The sequence below is a fragment of the Emys orbicularis genome, chromosome 1 (genome assembly GCF_028017835.1).
Source record: "Emys orbicularis isolate rEmyOrb1 chromosome 1, rEmyOrb1.hap1, whole genome shotgun sequence".
Lineage (NCBI taxonomy): Eukaryota > Metazoa > Chordata > Testudines > Emydidae > Emys > Emys orbicularis.
The window spans coordinates 2,705,983-2,728,014 of NC_088683.1; the positions used below are offsets into that span (position 1 = coordinate 2,705,983).

The 22,032-nt window shown below is 55.8% G+C and overlaps 1 protein-coding gene across 2 annotated transcripts; it reads left to right on the top strand.

Moving 5' to 3' along the window:
- The first annotated feature begins 208 nt into the window (after positions 1 to 208).
- Positions 209 to 17,033, top strand: LOC135889171 (C-type lectin-like). Of its 2 annotated transcripts, XM_065416987.1 has the most exons (7): positions 217 to 295; positions 2,950 to 3,162; positions 4,329 to 4,408; positions 5,654 to 5,766; positions 11,951 to 12,091; positions 14,435 to 14,546; positions 16,723 to 17,033. In XM_065416987.1, the coding sequence occupies exons 2-7, from the start codon at positions 3,080 to 3,082 to the stop codon at positions 16,788 to 16,790; spliced, it is 597 nt and encodes a 198-aa protein (XP_065273059.1). In that variant the 5' UTR covers positions 217 to 295; positions 2,950 to 3,079; the 3' UTR covers positions 16,791 to 17,033. The 2 variants fall into 2 exon arrangements, with proteins under 2 accessions (XP_065273068.1, XP_065273059.1); XM_065416996.1 differs by lacking the exon at positions 2,950 to 3,162 and having other exon boundaries at positions 209 to 295.
- The last annotated feature ends 4,999 nt before the right edge of the window (positions 17,034 to 22,032 follow it).

The window sequence follows — 22,032 nt, forward strand, 5'->3', positions numbered from 1 at the left end:
ACTGTGACTGAGTAGCAATAACGCTCACCCCTCAAGCCACGCCAGGGCATCTCAGGGGGCAGGAGGAAGCTGAGCAGAAGCAGGGGCAGATTGCCATCTCTTATCTGAGTCTTTACTGGGTTTGAACTGTCACATCTGGTCCCATTTCCAAATTCAGCCTCCTCCTTCTTCCTCCCCCGGGGCCCCTTCCCCCTGCTGGGCTATAAACCCCCCGGGGAACCAGAGCCTGGCACAGGCTGAACTCTAATACCCAGTGCTCTGGACCAGCCACCTAGACAGACAGACAAACGGACAGGTGAGTCCCTGACCCCTCCAGTCCCTTCTCCCCTCCGTGCTGGGTCCTCGGTGCTGGGTGCTGGGCTTTTGGTGGCAGCCAATCCCTTGGATGGGGCCTGGTGGCCAGACTTACCCTGTGTGAGCTGCCTGGGCCCTGGGACAGTGTCAAACCAGCTCTCCACCACCCACAGCACTGCCCCCCCAAGGACCAGAGTGCCCAGGGTCCCATGCTCCCCAGCTGGCACTGAACTGGGTGTCTCCCCTTTGTGAAGCCTGGCACATCACCCCCTGCAGGGTGGCCCCTGGCTCTCATCTCCCTTTGGTCCTCCCCCACCCCAGGGATGTTTCATAAGTCCTTCCAGCACCCATCCCGATGGAGCAGGGAGGCAGGAGGGGTGGGGGAACCTCCAATAGCAGATCAGTGAGGGCAGGAAGGGTGGGGGAAGCACCCAGAGCAGAGCATGGAAGTAGGGAGGATGGGGAGCCCCACAACAGATTAGGAAGATAGGAGTGGTGGGGGATGCCCATGATAGGGCAGGGAGGGCAGATGGGGTGGGGAGTCCACCTCAGTGGAGCAGGGAGGGCAGAAGGGGTGGGGGAGCCCCATGGCAGGGCAGGGAGGATAGGAGGGGTGGGGAAGCCCAATTAGTGGATCAGGGAGGGTGGGAGGGCTGCGGGAGCTACCATGGAAGGGCAGGAGGGGTGGGGGGAACCCCCACGGTGGAGTAGGCTGGTGTGGCAGGGAGCTGACTAATCTCCAGCTAAGCTCACCCTTGCTGCAGCCTTGTGGTAACATGGGGGCCACAGCTCTGGGTGTTCCCAACGGAACATTCCAACCATGGGGTGGGTTTGTTTCCAGTGGGGTCCTGCAGGGACCAGTTCTCGGCCCTATACTAGTTAACATTGTTATCAGCGACTTGGAAGGAAACATAAATCCATCACTGATACGTTTGCAGGGGACACGAAGTTTGTGAGAGTGGTTAACAATGAAGAGGGCAGGTCACTGATAGAGAGCAATCTGGATCTCCTGGTAAACTGGGTACAGCAAACAATTTGTGTCTCAGCATGGCTAAATGTAAATGCCGACATCTAGGAACACAGAATGCAGGCCAGACTTCCAGGATGGGGGCCTCTGTCCTGGGAAGCAGGGACTCTGTAAAAGATTTGGAGGTGGGGATGGATAACCAGCTGAACATGAGCTCCCAGCACAATGTCGTAGCCAAAAGGACTAATGCAAACCTGGGATACAAAAACAGGGGAATCTCAAGTAGGAGCAGTGAGGTTATTCTACATCTGTGTTTGGCAGTGGATTAAAGAATTAGAGAACATGCCTTATGTGTTTAAATGAACAAAGTAGATTAAGGGGTGACTTGATTCAAGTCTATAAGTACCTACATGGGGATCAGATATTTAGCAATGGGCTCCCCAATCTAGCAGACAAAGGTGTAACACGGTCCAATGTCTGGGAGCTGAAGCTAGACAAATTCAGACTGGAAATGAGGCAGACATTTTTACCAGTGAGAGTAACTGGAACAACTTCCCCAGGGTCATGGTGGATTCTCCATCACAGGCAATTTTAAAATCGACACTGGATGTTTTTCTAAAAGCTCTGCTCTAGGCACTATTGTGGGGCAGGTCTCTGGCCTGTGTTTTACGGGGGGGGTCCAGACCAGTGATCACAATGGTCCCTCCTGGCCTTGCAATCTATGCATAACATTCACATTAGGTGTCAGCTGGTGCTTGGAAATGCGATGAGTGAAGTTACCAGGTGTCATGAATTCACAGGGTCTGTGCTGTGCCCGGCCTTTAAACAGTCTCACTAGCCCCAGATACAAGCGGCCAAGCCACAGACATGTGAGAACAGAGTCACTTCGGGGGCAAGTCTGACACCGCTTTCACTGGGCCATGGTCAGCACCTACATACCAGGGTAATGGGCTCCCTTGAAATGCAGCAGAGACAGACAGGAGGGAGCGTGGGCAGCCTGGAACAGGGCCAATACCTCGGCCACAGGCAGCGCCCTCAAGCTATAATCCAATTCTCATGGGCCTGATTGTCCCGGCTCCATACGTCACCGTTTACACCAGAGCCCGGTACGTGTAAATCGCTGCCCAGGGAGGATGGTGCATTTCAGTCTCTTCGCACAGGTATAAATGACAACACCCAGTGCAGGGCGCTGACGAGCCAAGCACAGGGCGCGTGATGGGCCGAGTGCCTCCCCGGGCTTGAGGGCCGGGAATTGGGAAAGTTGCCATTTTACCCTGCACTGATGGGGGCCTGATCCCCAGCTGGTGTGACTCCATTGACTCCCGTGGAGCTCTGGCCAGTTTACACCCGCTGGGGTTCTAGCCCCGGTGATTCCAGCGGAGCTCTGAGCAACGCCCACCCGCTGGGGGTCTGACCCCAGGACTCCAATAGCCCCACACCAGACTGTACCCGCTGGGGATCCCCCCCCTGACTTCAGGGGGACTCCAGCTGATTTACCCTCCCTGGGGATCTGCCCGGAACTTTCCATGGGACAGGATGGACGTGAGCAGTTGGGCCAGTCAGGGCCAGGGCACGATGGCTCCCTACAGCCACACTCATCTCAGCGCTGACAGATGCGGGGGGGGGGGGGAAGAGTTTTTATTTTAACATTTATCTCAGCCCTGACAAATGCTTCCTCCTGCTCACAGCCCGGCTGGTGGCTGGGGCCTGGCTCCTCTTATCTCTGTTTGCCTGGGCGTTAAATGATTGTAGCTGCCATCAGCACAGATCTGCATGTTCAGTATTGACACCTGGTCCCCTCCCCGCACTGGTCTATAAATGCCCCGTGTCCGGCCAGTGTCCCATGCAGGCTGCACTTGGACTGGCCTAGCACCAGAGCAGCTACCCAGCGAGACAATCAGGTGAGACCCTGGCTTCCTCCAGCTTCTTCCTCCTCCTGCGCTGGGTGGCTGGCGGCAGCTGATCTGTTACGGGGGTGGGTGGCCAAACTTGTCCCGTGTGTGTCCCCCGACCCTGGGGCCGTCTCTGTCTCACCCCTTCCTCCCACCCCGCACAGCCCTGCACACAGCACCCTAACACCCTGCGGAGCTGTGCCCAGCGCTCTACCCCTCCGGGAGCTGGGCCCAGCCTCCAGTCTGTGTCCAGTCCCTGCTGGATCATCACTGTGCAGGGCGGCTCTCCCATTGGACCCCTTCTCCCAGTCATGGTGCAACGGGGGTCCCAGCCCCCACCATGGGCTGCAGTAACTATAACCCTGACCCTCCCCCCGACCCCAGCCACACGGTGTTGGCTTTCCAGACACACGATCTCCCTGGAGCTGGAAATATGAGTGTGATTGAAACACCTGTTAGTGGGGAAAGGCCCCGGGGTGGGGTCAGTGGGTGTTTCGTGTTCCAGGTGCTGGGTGATAACACGAGAGGCTCCATGTTTCTAACACTAAACTGGTCTCTAGTCAGAGAACGATTGCAGAGGTGCTGCACCTGCAGCTGACATTCCAGCCACGTGCACACAGACTGGCCTCCATCCTGGTGGCACTGGCGCCTCTTCCAAACTCTTCCCTCCTCCCTTCTGTGCCCTCCCTCCACGTTCCATGTAGGTGGCTACCGTGGGGACCTGCCAGCTCCAGAATTGGGGGTGAGAGGAACAGTGGGAGATGGCAAATGCCCCTTCTGAGAACTGCTTTGCTCTGCAAATGGGACCCTGTTTCCTAGGATCCAAGTCCCATCTGAGTGACCATGGCCTCCCTGCTGACCCCCGGCTCCTCCCCACCTGCAGCCCTGGTTTGGGGAGTCCCTGGAGATGCTGCTTGCAGAGCCCAGCCACTGAGGAGCTGGGACCTGGCTCCCTGCTGGGTGTCCAGTTCTGTCCCTGGGGCACGGCTCAGTGAGGGGTGGAAGAGGAAGGGCCCTTCGGACCCAGGGAGATGGGCTCCGAGCTCGGTGCCCCAGGGCTGGGGGAAGGGATCACTCTCGGGGCCTTTCCAGCCCAGCCAGGCCCTTTAGCAAACAGTTCCGGGGGGTGTCTCAGGGTCTCATGGCCCCATCTCCCTTGTGTGTTTTCTCCCCAGGGGAAGCGAGAAGATGGGGCCAGTCGCTTACTTCAGCCTCTGCCTCCTCGGCTGCCTGACCTATAACCCCTCGCTGGCAGGTGAGTCCCTGCCCGGCCCTCAGAGCTGGAATCCCCGGGTGCTGGTTGCCATGGTGGAAATTGGGAAGTGAATTCATTTCCCTCGTCACTTCCAGAGCCTCTGCCCATCTCGTGCTGCTGAGGGTCACTGCCTTGGGGAGACCAACCCTACGGCCCCTCCTGAAGGAGTGGGTGAGAGAAGGTGGATGAAATGCCCCCCATAGGTCAGCTCTTCCCATGAGGATTGGGTGGGACCAGTCCCTGGGAAATGGGCGCTCAGCCCCCATCAGCTACAGGCTCCCATCCCATCCTCCCGTGTTCCCCTCCCACTGGCTGGGCGTGTCCCCATGGGATCCCTCTCCAAGGGCTGGTCATGGCTCCGCTCCAACCCCAGCTTCTCCCCAATCCGGCCTCTGATCCCGGCTGGGCTGCCCCATTCCCTGCACACTGTGCCTTTCTCCTCTAGACTGTCCCATTCCCTCCCTCTGCTGGGATACGGCTCCACCCTGTCCCTCTGTGCCCCCAGCCCTGAGAAGGGCAGAGCCTGCACAGTGTTCCCCTCCCCTCCGCCCCAACACCACAGATCCCTGCTATTCCCCCTCTTTATGCCCCATCTCCCTGGGCACCTCTCTCCCCTTCCCTCCTCCTACAACCCCCCAGCTCCTTCCATCCAGAACTGGGCCCCTGCTCCCGATTTCCTCTCTAGTACCAGTCTGTGCCAACCCCATTGCTCCCCCAGCTTCACCCCTTGGCCCTGGGTGTTACCTTCACACCCCTCCCCCTCCCTTTCAGCTTCCTGGTCCCACTGTCCCGCATGGCCCAGGGGGAGAGGGGGAGACGCTCAGGGTGGCAGAAATTCCCTCTGCCCGAGGGCTGCAGCTGAACGGGGGCCACTGTGGCTGGCAGCTCCATATTTCCCCACTTCCCTGGGGCAGGGGCAGGGAGGGTCTATCAGCCGCCCGACTGTGCACTGGCTCCTTCCTCCCCTCAGGAAGCCCTGGGGAAAGGAGCCCCTGCCCCATTCAAACCCCGAGGCCCTGCCCGGCTGGGATCCCTGCTCAGGGCTGGGTTTCAGGGGCCCCGTTCTGCCGATGTGGGGTCTGGGCAAACCCAGCTTCTTCCTGCAGCGCCAGGGCCTGAAGGGTCCTGCCAGCCAGACACAGCCCCCAACGGGATCCCGATGTTTTTTGTGCTAATGGGAAAGCCACAGCTCTGCCTATGAAACGGCCTCTAACTGCAGTGTCCTGTCCCCACCATTGCCCCCAGCCCCCTCTCTCTCTGCAGGGGCACAGGCTATGTCGTGTCCCACAGGCTGGTTCTCCTTCCATGACAGCTGCTATCGATTCTTCCCCAAAGAAAAAAACTGGATGGAGGCTGAGGTGAGAGGCTGGGGGCAGGGGGGCTCAGGGGCGCTGGGCTGGAGCTGGAAGCTGGGGGATGGGGAGGTTTAGGGTGAATATCAGAGTCAGTGAACTGGGCTGGGCTGGGGAATCTGCTTCGGTAGGAGGGGAGGGGATAGGGTTGCCAACTTTCTAAGGACACACCCCAGCCACTCCCTTCTCCGAGACCTCGCCCTGACTCGCTCCATCCCCCCTTCCTCTGTCACTCTCCCTCACCCTCACTCACTTTCACCGGTCTGGGGCAAGGCGTAGGGGTGCGAGGGGGTGCGGTGATGACTGTGTCTGGGGATGCAAGCTCTGGGGTGGGCCCAGGGATGACGGATTTGGGGTGTGGAGAGGGCTCCGTGATGGGGCAGGGGGTTGGGGTGCAGGGGGGTTTGGGCTCTGGGCTGGGGGTGTGAGCTCTAGGGTGGGGGTGGGAAGAAAGGGTTTGGTGTGGAGGAGGGACTCCAATGTGGGACCGAGGGGTTTGGAGTGCAGGAGGGTGTGTGGGCTCTTGGGTGGGGCTGGAGATGAGGGGTTTGGGGTGCAGGAGAGAACTCCGGGTTGGGACATGGGGTTGGGCTGGGGTCAGGACTCTGGCTGGGGGTGTGGACTCTGGGGTGGGGCTGGGGATGAGAGGTTTGGGATGCAGGAGGGGGCTCAGTGCTGAGCATTGGGTTGGGGTGTGGGAGTGGCTTTGGGTTATGGGGTCCCGGCAACGCTTACTGCAGCTCCCAGGAAGTGACTGCCAGGTCCCTGCAGCCCCTACGCATATGGGTGGCCAGGGAGTCTCCGCATGCTGCCCTCATGCCCACAGGTGCTCCCTGCAGCTCCAATTGGTTGCAGTTCCTAGCCAATGGGAGCTGTGGAACTCAGGGCGGGGGCAGGATGTGGAGCTTCCCTGGCTGCCCATGTGCCTTGGGGCTGTAGGGATCTGGCGGCCACTTCCGGGAGCCGCACAGAGCCAGGACAGGTAGGGAACCTGCCTTAGCCCTGGGCCTCCGCTGTGCTGCTGACCGGACTTTTAACAGCCCAGTCGGCGGTGCCGACCAGAGCCACCAGGGTCCCTTTGCCAACTGGTGTTCTGGTGAAAAACTGGACACCTGGCAACCCTAGGTGGGAGCCCAGGGCTGGCACATTTCACACTGCCTCAGACAGAGCCCTGGGAAGAGGCTGTGAGGGAACAACCTGTCCTGGCCAGGCTGGGGAGCAGAATACAATGTAAATGTAGCCCCCAGTGGGGCACGATCTCCTCTGGACCCAACACATTTGTAATGCTCTGTGTCTGCCAGGGACATCAGGGACGGCCTGGACACAGGTGGGGTCTTGTCTCACTCTAGAAGCCAGCTCATGAAGGGCCTGCTCCTTACTTGGTGTTATAAAAGAGGCTCCCTTAGCTCCAATGCCAGGGCTGTGCTGAAGGTCTCAAGACGGTGTGTGTATCAACAGAGGGAAAATTACTTTTTGTAGTGGCCTGGCCACCCCCAGCCTTTATTCAGGCCTAATTTGATGGTGTCAAGTTTGCAAATTAATTCTAGTTCTGCAGTTTCTCGTTGAAGTCTGTTTTTGAAGGTTTTTTTGGGGAAGAATGGCCACTTTTAAGTCTGTTATTTAGAGTCCAGGGAGTCTGAAGTGCTCTCCTACTGGTTTTTGAATGTTACAATTCTTGATGTCTGATTTGTGTCCATTTATTCTTTTGCATAGAGACTATCTGGTTTGTCCAATGTACATGGCAGATGGGCATTGCTGGCACATGATGGCATATATCACATTGGTAGATGTGCAGGTGAACAAGCCCCTGATGGTGTGGCTGATATGGTTAGGTCCTATGATGGTGTCCCTTGAATAAATATGGGGCCAGATTTGACAAAGGGGTTTGTTGCAGGGATAGGTCCTGGGTTAGTGCTTTTTGTGTGGTGTGTAGTTGCTGGTGAATATTTGCTTCAGGTTGGGGGGCCATCTGTAGGCGAGGACTGGCCTAACTCCCAAGGACTGTGAGAGTGTGGGATCATCATTCAGGATAAGTTGTAGATCCTTGATGATGCACTGGAGAGATTTCAGTTGGGGGCTGAAGGTGGCGGCTAGTGGAGTTCTGTTACTTTCTTTCTTGGGCCTGTCCTGTAGTAGGTGACTTCTGGGTACCCTTCTGGCTCTGTCAATCTGTTTCTTCACTTCCCCAGGTGGGTATTATAGTTTTAAGAACACTTGATAGAGATCCTGTAGGTGTTTGTCTCTGCCTGAGGGATTGGCACAAATGCAGTTCTATCTTAGGGCTTGGCTGACACCATCAAATTAGGCCTGAATTAAGATTCGGAGTGGCTGAGTCATTACAAAAAATAATGTTCCCTTTGTTGATACTCAGACCTACTTGTCAACTGTTGGGAATGGGCCACATCCACCCTCATTAACACTACAAAAAGTAATTTTCCCTCTGTTCATATTCACCCCTTCTTGTCAACTGTTGGGAATAGACTACATTCACCCTGTTTGAACTGGCCTCGTTAGCACTGACCCCCCCCCCACTTGGTAAGGCAACTCCCATCTTTTTATGTGCTGTAATATATATATATATATACCTGCCCACTGTATATTTCACTCCATGCAACTCATGAAGTGGGTTCTAGCCCACGAAAGCTTATGCCAAAATAAATTTGTTAGTCTCTAAGGTGCCACAAGGACTCCTCGTTGTTTTTACCCAGTGGATAGTACATAGTGGGTAGGGTATAGTGGATAGTAGATAGTGGATAAGGGATAGATGAAATCCCCCATTGTTTTTTTATTTTTTATTTGTATAGCCTCTCTAATCTCCCTGAGCATTTCACAGTCACTATCACCATCCTGGTCAGGGAGGTGGTAGTACATCCCTATTGCTATAATGCTGTGTAATGCTGTGTGGGGCACTGGGTGCACGTTGATGTGACCATGGGGCTGGGAATTCCCTGTGCTTGTGCTCTGGGGACACTAGGGGCATTGTGGTTTCTACTGTCTCTGCTCTGTAGTGCCCCTGCAATGCTGTTTAGTGCTTTGGCCTGTAACTATTATGGGAGCAGTTGCTCCATGTTGGCATAGAACAGGGGCAGGTAACAGACCCATTACCCAGCAGGGCTGTGTCTGGGGCATGGGGACAGGGCAAGGCCATCTGTGGATGGGAGGGATGGACAGTGGAAGGAGGGACAGTCAGAAATCTTCTAGCTGTCCTGCAACTCTCCCTCTGTGAGGCAGGTTTTCCAGACCTCATGTTGTTCTTGGAGCTCTCTTCTGAACCCTCTCCAACAAGGACAAGTGCAGAGTCCTGCACTTAGGACGGAAGAATCCCATGCACTGTTACAGACTAGGGACCGAGTGGCTAGGCAGCAGTTCTGCAGAAAAGGACCTAGGGGTTACAGTGGACGAGAAGCTGGATATGAGTCAACAGTGTGCCCTTGTTGCCAAGAAGGCTAACAGCATTTTGGGCTGTATAAGTAGGAGCATTGCCAGCAGATCGAGGGACGTGATCATTCCCCTCTATTCGGCATTGGTGAGGCCTCATTTGGAGTACTGTGTCCAGTTTTGGGCCCCACACTACAAGAAGAATGTGGAAAAATTGGAAAGAGTCCAGCGGAGGGCAACAAAAATGATTAGGGGGCTGGAGCACATGACTTATGAGGAGAGGCTGAGGGAACTGGGATTCTTTAGTCTGCAGAAGAGAAGAGTGAGAGGGGATTTGATAGCTGCTTCCAGCTACCTGAAAGCGGGGTGCAAAGAGGATGGATCTAGACTGTTCTCAGTGGTGGCAGATGACAGAACAAGGAGCAATGGTCTCAAGTTGCAGTGGGGGAGGTCTAGGTTGGATATTAGGAAACACTATTTCACTAGGAGGGTGGTGAAGCACTGGAATGGGTTACCTAGGGAGGTGGTGGAATCTCCTTCCTTAGAGGTTTTTAAGGTCTGGCTGGACAAAGCCCTGGCTGGGATGATTTAGTTGGGGATTGGTCCTGCTTTGAACAGGGGGTTGGACTAGATGACCTCCTGAGGTCCCTTCCAACCCTGATATTCTATGATTCTATGATTCCTCCTCTCTTCTTCTCTCCTCCATTCCACCCCCCTTCAGAGGTCCCCGCAGCTGGCTGCATCCCTCCTCCTCACCCCCCCCCCACAGGGGCTGGGGGGCATTTGAGGATGTGAGCGGTGAGCCAGCAGCAGTCGGGGGAGTGAACAGGGGAGCAGAGGGGATCCCTGAGTATAGGTCCATCAATGGCTATTAGCCAGGATGTACAGGGATGGTGTCCCCTAGCCTCTGTTTGCCAGAAACTTGGAATGAGCAACAGGGGAGGGATCACTTGATGATTACCTGTTCTGTTCATTTCCTCTGGTGTACCTGGCACTGGTCACTGTCGGCAGACAGGATACTGGGCTAGATGGACCGTTGGTCTGACCCAGTATGACCGCTCTTATGTTCTTATGCTCTGAGAAACTTAACACAAGTGAAATAGCCTTACAGAGAACTAGTAGCTGATCATTGAAAGTGTTAATGGGCCATTAAAGTGTTAATGAAGGCATTTAACAGGCATTTGCCAATGCCCAGGAAGTCTTTGGCCACATTCAGCTGTTTTTTCTATTGTAGGAAAATGTGTTATTTGGGTTAAAAGCAGTTTCCAAATGACCCGTCAGTAATTCCCATGCCATGCCACCCATCAGTAGTTCTCAATGCATCTGAAGAAGTGGGTTTTTTACCCACAAAAGCTTATGCCCAAATAAATCTGTTAGTGTTTAAGGTGCCACCAGACTCCCCGTTGTTTTTGTGGATACAGACTAACACAGCTACCCCCTGATACTTGGTACCATGCTATGTGACTTATTCTCTGCACCCAGCAGAAGTATTTTTCACTAACCTCGCTCAAGGAGGAGCAGACATAGCCAGTGAGTTTATTTCTTGATCCAGTTGTTTTATTCAAGCCCAGTTTAAGTAAGCGAGTCTGGCAGGGAATTCTGTGTAAGAAAGGTGATTAAAGTACTGCTTTAATGCAGGCTGTCCATGACAAACACTTTTGAATACAAGGGAGATTAGACTTGAGGTTGTCGCAGGTAGCCTGAAAAACCAAGTCTCTCTCTATACAGTATGCACCGAACTCTGCCACACAGCGGAGAATCTATCTGGCAAGTGATCTATAGCTGTTCAGTTCCCACAGGGAAATCTTATTAGTGCTTTAGGGTGAAAACGGGGGATGGTCTTGCAGCGGTGGGGCCAGCAGCAGGGTGAGGAGGGGAGTGGTGAGCCAGTGGCATGGCAGGAGTGGGGGTATCTCGGAGTGGGCAGGGGGGTGGTGGGGGGGTGAGGAGGCGAAAGGAGAGCGGGGAACTTGCAGGGGGTGAAGAGATGAGCGGTGAGTCAGCAGCAGGCGGGGCCTGGGGTGGAGCAGGGGTGGAGTCTGGGCGGAGCCGTGGGCGGAAGAGTCGGGACAGAAGCTAGCCTCCCCCAGGGGAAGTTTCACCCACTGCCCCGTGCCTCTGCTTGCACGTTCAAGGCTCACACTTGCCCTCTTGTGCAGCACGGCACTGAGAGCTCCCATTCAGCTGGCTGTGGCCATGACCCCTCAGTGCTTTTCAGCCGACTCAGGCTCACAGGGCTCGGGCTGCGGGGCAGTTTCATTGCTGTGTAGGCTTCTGGGCTTGGTTGGAGCCCGGGCTGTAGGACCCTGTGAGAGCTGCCAGGAAATCCCCTCGGCCAGGGCTGCACTGAGGTCATGTGGTGCTAATTGCTCACGTGCACAAGCCGAGCGCCTGGCAGAGTCCGGGTGCCTGGGGTCAGCACAGGGCCCTTCATCAGCCACACCTGTGCTCCCCTCCCAGCATGACAGCGGGTGTGTCTGGCAGAGCCATGGCCCAGGGCAGGCCAGTGCTCAGAGCAGAGCCCAGGAGCTGGCGCGGGAGGGATTCGGTGCCGCCAGCAGGGCACAGGGTGGCTGTGGCTGTGCCGAGCGGGGTGGGGGCTGGGAAGGTGAAGGGGGATGGAGAGAGGGAGGCGGTTCTACCTGCTCCTCCCATTGGTCCTGGGGAGGGGAGAGGCGCTAACATGGGGTCCTGTCCCCTCACAGCCCTTGCTGCCCGGGGGAGGCAGGGCCCAGAGCAGTGCTGGATTTGCTCCTACTGCTCCCTGCAGTGGGGGGTGGGGGGTAACTAGCTTTGTTTTTTCTTCTCCCAGGCTCATTGCCAGCACCACTGCCACGGGGCCCATCTCGCCTCCATTCACAGTCCTGGAGAAAATAAAATGCTAGCCCATTACATCAAGAAGTACCACAAAAAGAAGCGTCCCGTCTGGATCGGCCTCTCAGACCCTATGGAGGTGAGTGCCCGGTGCCCGCTCTGCCTCTGGCAGCCCCTCCCCAGGCCCCTGGGCTCTGTGTCTCTGCTCAGTGAGGTTGTTGTTTGGGGCGGGGGTGCCACTAGAGCAGGATTTCCATGGGAACGGGGTGAAAAGGGGCTGTGACCGCCTGTGTTTTCAGTCACAGTGTCGATCCCCAGCGCCCGGTGCAGAGTATAAACTGCTGGTATTAATATTCACATTCGTTACACTAGCGCCCAGGGACCCACCACACCGGCCCATTGTGCTCACACCGTACACGCCCGGCACGAGAGTCAGCCCCGCCCCACACAGACGAGACGTGTAGACGAGGGCTCGGGGAAAGGGGCAGCCCCACGGGCAGAGCGACCAATGCGAGGGCATAGAGCCCTGGGAGTGCTGTCGCTCTGTGTGTATTCATCCTTAGTGGGGGGGGGGGGTCACCTGGCCAGAGGCGCTTCAGCTCCAGGCCTGTAGGGGGAGCCCCAGTGGGTCCTGATACCCACCCGACACAGGCTCAGGAAAGGGCAGTGACCGGGGCTGGCGGGAACGGGGAGGTTGCAGATACCCCCGAGCTACAGAGGCTTAATCACTTACAGCTCAAAGTGAGCCACCGCGGCTCTCGTTTGGCCCCTGGGCCAGTCCAGTCGCCAGTCAGGGCTCTGCAGGCCAGTGCCTGGGGGGTGGGGGTGGGGCTCTCCAGTCCAGTCTCTAGTCCAGCAAAGAGGCTCGTTTCCAGGACAGGCTCAGTCAGTGACTCTCCCTGGGGCCCTGCTCAGCAGCTGCTGCTCCCCCATGGACTCGGGGCAGGGCGCCGGCGGGGATACTGTGTGTGGTCGTGTGTGTGACATGGGACTTGCACAAGGATGGCGCAGACTCCTGCACGAGGCTCCCTCCAGCCGACAGGCTGTCGTCACTTGCTAAACACGCCCGACTGCTCTTGGCCTCCTCACTTCTCACCGTGATAAAATGCCAGAGACAGAGACCTCCTGGGCCACGTCGCAGCCTTTCGCCCCTCGGGGGGTCAACTGAGTGTGGGGCAGCGTCAGCCTCTGCCCCTCGGCAGCTCCCCCTGCACCCGCCCACCGAGGAGCTGCCCACCGAGGGACACGGCCCCGTACAAAACCCTGGGGAATTAATAACCCAGAACTCCCTTCAGGGACAGGGAAGGGGGGGATCAGGACCCACCTGAATCCCTGAACGCACGGACAGAACAAGGGGATTGTCGCCAACATTCCCGGCTCCTTCCCATCGGCTGAGGTGCTGGCAGCCCACTCCAGGCACATACGGCTTCTGCTTCCCTCCCCAGCAAACAGCCCAAGGGACACACGATAGAGGCGGGGCCGTGGGCAGTCAGGCTTAATGGTCGGAGCAGGAGCAGGAAGCGGATCCAATACAAGGGTCGGAGCCGGAGTCAGGAATTAATAGCCAAGCCGAGGGTCAGAGCCAGGAGGGGACCCAGGAGGCACATCAAGGGTCAGAGCCGGAGCCCAGGGGCAGGGTAAGGAAGCCGGGACCAGGAGCAAGCTGAGGCGGCCAGGACGGAGCAGGAGCAAGGCTGGGAAACCAGCAGGAGCAGGAGGAGGAGCAGGGCTGGAGCAGGACAGGAGCCCGGCGAGGAGCAGCAGCACAGGGAGGATCGTGGCCGTGGCATGACCACACTGAGCAGCCAGAGAGCTGCTGGGCTAAGAGCCGGCCAGCTGCCCTTCCGGCCCAGGCAGGGGGTGCAGTCAGGCGGGTGGCCTGCGGCCGGCTGGCTGCACTGGCTGGGTTGCCAGGTGACTAATTCTGCTGCAGCCCCTGATCCCCGACAGTGCGAACCCCAGCTTCATCCAGCGCCCCCGTCCCCCAGACCTACCGCCGTGATCTCTGCAGCGGGGAGCAGAGTAACTCCCCTGTGGATGGGCTTTGGGAGCGTCGTCGCCTGGGTCTGTGCACACGAGAGAGAACGGGGTCAGCAGCGTGGGGCTGCGGGACAGCGCGTGGGATGACGCTGCAGGTGCTGCCTGTCGGGCTGGGCTGGAGATGGACGTGGAACCTGAGGGCAGGTCGGGGTGCGCTCCCCTCGGCGATGTGGGGGTGGCAGGGGCAGGGGGTGCTGGAGACTCTCCCTTCACTTGCTGTTTTCATGCTTCCGAGGGCTTGGGCAGGTCCTGCTGTAACTTCAGCTGCCAGTAAACGTACCCCTGGTTGTCAGCGCTGACATTTCATAGCAATTATCAGTGTCTCTAGTGTCACTGGGCAGCCTCTGCCCATGCCCTGCCCATGGCCCCTCAGCTCCGGAGCACGTCTCTAGCTGCGTAACCTTGGGTTTTACAGGGGCTCTGCTCTCCTTTGTCTTTGCAGGATCAAGATTGGAGGTGGTCAGATAATTCCCTGCTCAGTTTCACAGCTTGGGATAAAGGGCAACCTGATAGTCCGCGCAAAAAGGAGCACTGTGTGGTGTTAGAACGTCCAGGTAAGTCGGTGGATCAGAGCCATATGCGCCTACAAGGGGAACCCTGGCAGCCCTCTGACCACACAGGTTCTGATCCAGGCTGTCCCCAGCGCGCTCTGGAGTGCAGATCCTTACTCCTCTCTCTTCCCTGCTGGGAGGGCAGTCAGGAGAGAACCCCTTGTCTCACCTGGTAAAACTCCTTCTTACCAAATTCCCTGGGTCAGTTCACGTCTCTGCTCCAGTGACAGGCAGGAGAGACATACACAGACGCACACACACACACACACACACACACACCCCTGGCACCAGACGGGGACTCTGCTGAGCTGTTAAAGGGTGACGGCTCTGAGTCGCTGTTGCACCCCTGCTGTGCAAACACTGATCCACACAGTGATGTGGGCACCAGAGCTGCATTTGGCCCCCTCACAGGTTCGTGTTACTCACAAGCATTTGCACACACGCCGGCTGCTTGTGAAAGTGCTACCCAGTCTCCGAACGTTCACAGATTGAGCACTAATGACTGTTCCCATGGAAACTGGCACTGGGAGGGGATCGTTAGCAAAAGCTGCAGCCAGGGAGCAGACCCCGCGGCGGTGCTGTACGTGACCGGGTGCTCACAGCGCCAGCGGGGAGGGGAAGAAGATCCAAATAGCTCAGACGGTGACAGTGACTAGCCCAGTGGTTTTCAACCTTTTTGTATTGGTGCCCCCTGTCGCACAGCCAGCCTCTCAATGGGACCCCCGTTACACATTCCCAATGAGGGGGGTCATTTAATTTAATGGGAACTCGGAGCTCTCAGCCCCACAGAGCTGACAGGTCGCGACCCCCATGTAACCACCCTGCAACCCCAGTAGGGGTCAGGACCCCAAGTTTGAGAACCCCTGGACTAGCCAGTGTTGGTGGATTCGAGGGGTCGCTTTGCAGACAGGCTGTGAACAGGAGAGGGGCGAAATTCACAACTAATCCCCCGCCTGGCCCTGATCACTGAGTGCTGTGTCTGTGTGGGGCCTGCAGTGCCAGTGGGTGGGGGGAGCGAGGGGCAGGGCCGGGTCTCAGACCAATTCCGTTCATCACTGGGACAGGCCTGGGCCCGCCATGAGCCGGGTGTGTTAGACAGTCACACGCTATGGCAACAAGCAGCCCATTGAGCACTGGGCTCTGTAGTAATTGATTAACATTTTACTAAAACATTATTTCTTTGTTACTTTTATCAACTATTCCTAAATTACACCCAAAACATTATGTTAAAGGAACATGAAAGTCCCAAAGTCAAGGAAGTGTCAGTCTAAGGCTGCCCATGTAACCTTAACGGAGCCCCTGGCACATGTGAATCATGATACAGTCTTGAGTTACAGGCTCAGTGTCCGACAAGCCTGATGCCGGCAGATGGGCACAGCCAGGGCCGCAGTCACTGGACGGGGATAGAGTCAAACAGCAGCAGAAACCTGCACCCAAGGGAACAGGGCACTGAGAACAGGCCTATACCCCCCGCGGAGCTCCCTGCTGGCCCTGGGGTGCTGCTGAGGGGCAGAGCCCACCCAGCCCAGCCCCAGGACTGTCCTTCCCTGGGCGCTCTCTGGCTGACTCAGCAGGAATACTGCTGCCGGGCAGCCCCCGGGCACGGACACAGACACCCCCGGAGCAGAGCGGTAACGGGGTCTGAGGGAGGAACGTGCTGCTCCGCGCACAGCAGTCCGGTAAGACTGACTCCTGGGGCAGGGACACATCCCCTCTGCACGGCGGCTGAGCCCTGCCTGGGACAGATGTTCCCATGGGTATAGCCAGACCCAGGCAGGCAGGGCATGGAGGGGGCCTGGCTGGGGGCAGCTCACTCAGCAGGGAGGAAGGCAGCAGCCCAGTTCCTGAGCAGGTGCCCCCAGTCCTGGGGCAGGGCTCTCGCTCTCTCCTCTGCCCTCTGGCTGGGGTGGGGGGCACATAGGGCGGGAGAGGTAGGAGCAATAGCACATGGACCAGGCGTCTCCCCTTTCACAGTGAGCCTCGGCCTCTCTTTGCAGGATGGGGCTGCCCCAACCTGGGGTGCTCAGGGCTCCATCCCACCCTCCTCTTCCTCAGGGCTGTGCACAGGAGCTGGGATCTTCTCCGAGGGGCTTGGAATGGGGCAGGATTGGGGTCACTGTACAAGCAGGAACGTCCCAGCCTGCCCCACCCCACGGGTCATTTCTGTTTTTCTTTCTAGGTTTTCAGAAATGGCACGATTATCCCTGTGATTGGAGATTCTCTTTCGTTTGTAAGTGCAAAGCCTAGGGGAGGCAGCTCGCCTGGACCTGGGGGCTCCCAGGACATGGGCTGTGAGTGAATTGGGTCCCTCCGGCTCCCCTGAGAGACCAGATCCTGTGTCCCCGGCTGCAAAGTCCCTTCTGCAAAGCATCGCTGTGTTATGCTGTGTCACTCCCGCTCTGCTCTGCCCCTTCTCTCCCTGTCGCACCCACGCTCGGCTCTTCTCAGCAATCTCAGCACAGTGATGTGATAATAAACTTTCCCTCCAGCATTCAGCTCAGTGTGTGTCTCCTTTCTCGTGTTCCTGACTCTGGCATGGACAGTCCATGTGTCGCCTGGCCCCAGCCTCAGCACCCCAGAGCCAGTCCCTCAGGGGAAGGAAATGGACTGAATTAAGAATGAGGAGGGCCCTGCCCTTCTGGTAAAAACATGGGGCATCGCTACCCCGAAACATGGCCCATTCATCCCGCTCCCCTCTGCCCCGCCCTGGGCGCTCATCCCTCCTGTCCTGTTTTGGGGGTTAAAAGAGAAGAAGTTGGTTGAGATGGGCTGGAGCTGTTGTTGCTTCTGTTCAACGTTTGTTTGATCCTACCTGGTGTTTGGATTTAGCTGGCACCAGCAGAGGTGCCAATGGCATGGGGGATGGTATTTTAGGCCCACTCTGGTCAGGACATTTTTAGGATGAGGATGACGAAGGCCTGGGGTTCCAGGAGACAATGCAGGTAGCAGCAATGGTGATGAGGCTCGCCCCAGTGCCTTTGTCTGTTTTCCCCAGGTTTTTCTGCTGAAGTTTCTTTTTGGATAGTAAAGTCACTGGGTACATCCAACCGGCATTTGAAAACCTGTAGACAGGACAGGAATACAAAACAAAAAAGACTGAGCCAGGACTCCTGGGTTCCATTTCCAGCTCTGCCCCAGGCCTCTGCGTGACCTGGGGAACATCCCTTCTCCTCTTCCCTGTTACATTTATCTCTGTCCCTGACTGATGGGGTGTTCTCTGCCCCCAGCCTTCATACAGCCTCTCTCAGAGCGTCCCCTTTTTGTGCTGGCCCCAGGCCTCTCCTCCAGGAAAAGGGGCTCTCCTGCTTCAATCCCATTCAAATAGTCACCAAACCGCCAAACCGAGTTTGTGAGATTTCAGCTTTAAAAGTCGAACTGGCCTCCTGGCAAAGCCACAAACGTGAGCCCCGTTCAGGGGTACCAGAGGTAGGGACACCCCACAGTACAGCTCCTTTCAAGGAATCCATTCGTTTAGGAGGAACTGGACAAAATCAGCCCTGTGTAAGTGAGCGGGATCTGAATGGGCTCCCCCCTGCCCTGTGGGGATGAGCTGGGGGAGCAGACCTCAGGAGCAGACTGAATCTGACACACCTGGGCTGCCTAGGTGCTCGGCAGACAGACCTGCTTTGCCACAGTGCTCAGTTTGGGCTGTTCGGGGTTAATCTGGGACGCGGGGTGTGAAATGTTGTTATCCTCATTGTACGAGTCGAGGGCAGCAGAACCACACTCAGCCTGCCCCATTGACCCTCACACGCTGAGCGGGGCGAGTGACCCCACATCCAGTGAGAGCCCGAGGGGGTGGGGCCAGGTGTTCTCTCCTACCTGGGCTGGGGGCTCTGTTTAAAGACAACGTGATCAAAGACAGCACAGGATGTAGCAGCAGTGGGGTCCTCCCACCCAGGGAAATCACTAAGCACTGGGCCAATTGCCAGAGCCTCAGAACTCAGCATCGCAGCTCGAGGCAGAAGCGGCAAACGGCAAATGTAGCAGAGCCAGTGATGAGCCCACAGCAAAGGGGCAGAGACAGAGACAGCAGCGACAGTGTGAGCAGCGGCAGCAGCAGGGCCATCGCTCAGCACCCCCAGGGGCGGGAGGTGAAGCCACACGAAGCCACCCCTGAATTCTGTGACTTCTCTGATGCAGGAAACCAGTGGGGAGTGTGGGGCAGTGGAGGGGTAGGGGGAGTGGTGCATGTAACAGTTGAACCCCCCTTCAAGGGTGCCTCCTGATGTATTGGGGTCCCATTGAGCCCACCCATTCCACCAGCCTGGACTCCCTCACCCTGTCCTGCTGCACACACACACACACACGGACACACACACACACACGGATGGACACGGACACACACACACACACAGACACACACACACAGGTAGGGACACACCCAGCTCTAGAATCACACAGAGTCTGCAATCAACTTTGCGTGGGAAGACTCAGCTTGGGGAACTGCCCAGCACTCTCGTGCACACACCCTCTGGAGTGCAAACCCAAAATTATGTTGTCCTGTACTGTATAGAGATCTATACAGCATAAGCTCATGAAATCCGCCCCCTCCCTCAATGTGTAGGAAGATATGCACAGCTTTTTGCCCCCCACCCAGTTATGAATTGCACAAAATGGGTTTTAGAGTAAACAAAAGGCAAGTTTATTAACTACAAAAGGTAAATGTTAAGTGATTTATAAGGGATAGCAAACAGAACAAAGCAGATCACTGAGCAAATAAAACAAAATGTGCAAACTAAGCTTAACACACTACAGAATACTGGATACAAATAATAATTTCTCATCCTAAACTTTGTTTTAAGCAGGTTGCAGAATTTCTTTGTGGACAGAAAGCTCTTGCTTGCAGCTTAAAACTCCAGGGATATCCTACACAAGCCAGACACCTTTCCCAGCCCTGGCTCAGCATCCTCCCCACCCCCACCCTCCCTCCAGCTTAGTTCCTTTGTTTCTTCAGGTGTTTTCAGCAGTCTTCCTTCTTGGGCAGGGAGGCAGTGGAGAAGAACCAAGATTAACTCACTCCCCAACCTTAATTAAGATTTGCATATGGTGGGAATCCTTTGTTTTCCAGTTTGACCCCCACCCCCTTCCCATGGAAAAGTACCAGCATTTCAAGATGGTATTGTGTACCAGGTGACATGATCATATGACCCTGAAGTGTCAAAGCAGCATCCCAGGAAACTTCTCAGGAAGGAGGGAGACTAGCATCTTCAAAGTCCTATTGTCTTTCCTAATGGTCCATCCAGGCTGTTTGCCTACTGTCTGGTGGGTGTTCCCCAGGTGAAAACACTGTTGTAATTATAATATTTCTAACTTAGGAAACAGAAATGATACATGCATACAAACTGGCTAATCACAGTCAGTAAATCATAACCTTTCCACTGATACCTTACATGACTCATCTTGCATAACACATATCTTAGTTATGCCATATTCCTATCATAAGCATATTTCTATGAAGAATATGGGGCGTAATGTCACAGTGCATTAAGGGATATTCTTCCATCCAACTTTCAGACTGCAGAGTGGGAAACTGAGGCAAGTGTAATTGGGAATGGTCATGGGAAGTTTCCTGGCTTCTGTGCTACCCTGATTGTTCGGATAGTGAAAGGATCTGAGCCCCTTCCGTGGATGGCTGCCTGCCCTCGAGGACTCCACTTCCCTCTCCCACGAGGCAGAGTCCTCATAACCCTGACAATGCCAGGCCCAGGATCCTTGGGGGGCTTGACTTCCAGTCTCTCCACGGGTAGCTCAGGACAAGGGCTAGGGTGTCCTCACTGTGGGGTAATCTCTGCTCACCGGCCACTTGCTCAACCCAGTGATCGCTGCATTGAGTTTAAACCACACACAACTGATTAAACAGGAAGTGCAAAAAAATAACGGTAAAATGGAAAAGGTGAAAAGACCCAGGAACCCGCCTGCTGGGCCCGGGGTCAGCACAGCAAACAAGGGTCTCTGGGACTCAAGAGAAATTCACAGCCTGTTCCCTACATTTCCAGGTCCTGGCTGCACTGCACCCCCCCCCGAATCTGGCCTGCCAGGGCTTCTAGTCTGGTGACGTCTCCCTGTGCTGGGCCCTCTGCCCACATCCCTCCTCCCTCTGCCCAGCTGCTCACTGCGCTTGGCTCCCATGTTACTTGTGGCATGACCAGCGTCCGCTATCCTGGCTCTGGCCCTGCGGCTCCCTGCTATAGCTCGGCCCTGGGTAACTCTCCATTGTTAACAAAATACCAGCCGGAGGCAACGACTTTCTGGTTTCCCTGGGGGTGCTCGAACCCCACTCCGCCCCAGGCCCTGCCCCCACTCCACCCCTTCCCCGAAGGTCCCACCTCTTCCTGCCCCTGCTCCGCCCTGCTCCACCTCTTCCTGTCCCCAATCCCCCCAGGACCTCTTGCACGCTGCTGAACAGCTGATCTCTGGTGGGTGGAAGGTGCTGAGGGGAGAGGAAATAGCTGATCAGTGGGGCTGCCGGTGGGTGCTGAGCACCAACTATTTTTTCCTGCTCCAGCCCCGAAGTACCCATGGAGTCAGTGCCTATGGTACCAGCCAAATTCAAAGCTGCTACTGCATTAATTGAAAATTAAATCTCAAACTACCAAAACCAAGAGCTCCACAATAACAAACTTTCTCGTGATTTGTCTAATTGTTTAGTTTTTGCAATTTTTGTTGTTGGTTTATTTTTGAAGTTATTTTTTCCTTGTTATTGCACTTTTTTGTTTTTCTTTTATTTGTTGTTTTCCCCCCTGCTTTTGGATATTACAAATGTCTACCAAATGCAAAAGTGGTTCCAAAGTACCGTCATTTTGTTGCTTTTTAAAAGACACAAACGCTCTTGGGTAAAAATGCCATCGGAGCTTAAGTTTTTCTCCAAGTACGCAACCTTAACCACTAATGTACAGTATTATCATACTTTGTATCATTTCTGTTTCCTAAGTTAGAAATATTATAATTACAACAGTGTTTTCACCTGGGGAACACCCACCAGACAGTAGGCAAACAGCCTGGATGGACCATTAGGAAAGACAATAGGACTTTGAAGATGCTAGTCTCCCTCCTTCCTGAGAAGTTTCCTGGGATGCTGCTTTGACACTTCAGGGTCATATGATCATGTCACCTGGTACACAATACCATCTTGAAATGCTGGTACTTTTCCATGGGAAGGGGGTGGGGGTCAAACTGGAAAACAAAGGATTCCCACCATATGCAAATCTTAATTAAGGTTGGGGAGTGAGTTAATCTTGGTTCTTCTCCACTGCCTCCCTGCCCAAGAAGGAATACTCAAAAACCAGTGGGAGAACACTTTAACCTGTCTGGCCATTCTTTGACAGACCTGCGGGTGGCTATCTTAAAACAGAAAAACTTCAAAAACAGACTCCAACGAGAGACTGCTGAGCTGGAATTGATATGCAAACTAGACACAATCAACTCAGGGCTAAATAGGGATTGGGAATGGCTGAGCCATTACAAACATTGAATCTATCTCCCCTTG

Excerpts from the sequence above, each read along its gene's own strand:
- LOC135889171 (XM_065416987.1), top strand. The coding sequence starts at position 3,080 with ATGCCCCGTGTCCGGCCAGTGTCCCATGCAGGCTGCACTTGGACTGGC. Across the intron at positions 3,163-4,328 it reads CTACCCAGCGAGACAATCAG|GGGAAGCGAGAAGATGGGGC; the intron begins GTGAGACCCTGG and ends TTTTCTCCCCAG. Across the intron at positions 5,767-11,950 it reads AAAACTGGATGGAGGCTGAG|GCTCATTGCCAGCACCACTG; the intron begins GTGAGAGGCTGG and ends TTCTTCTCCCAG.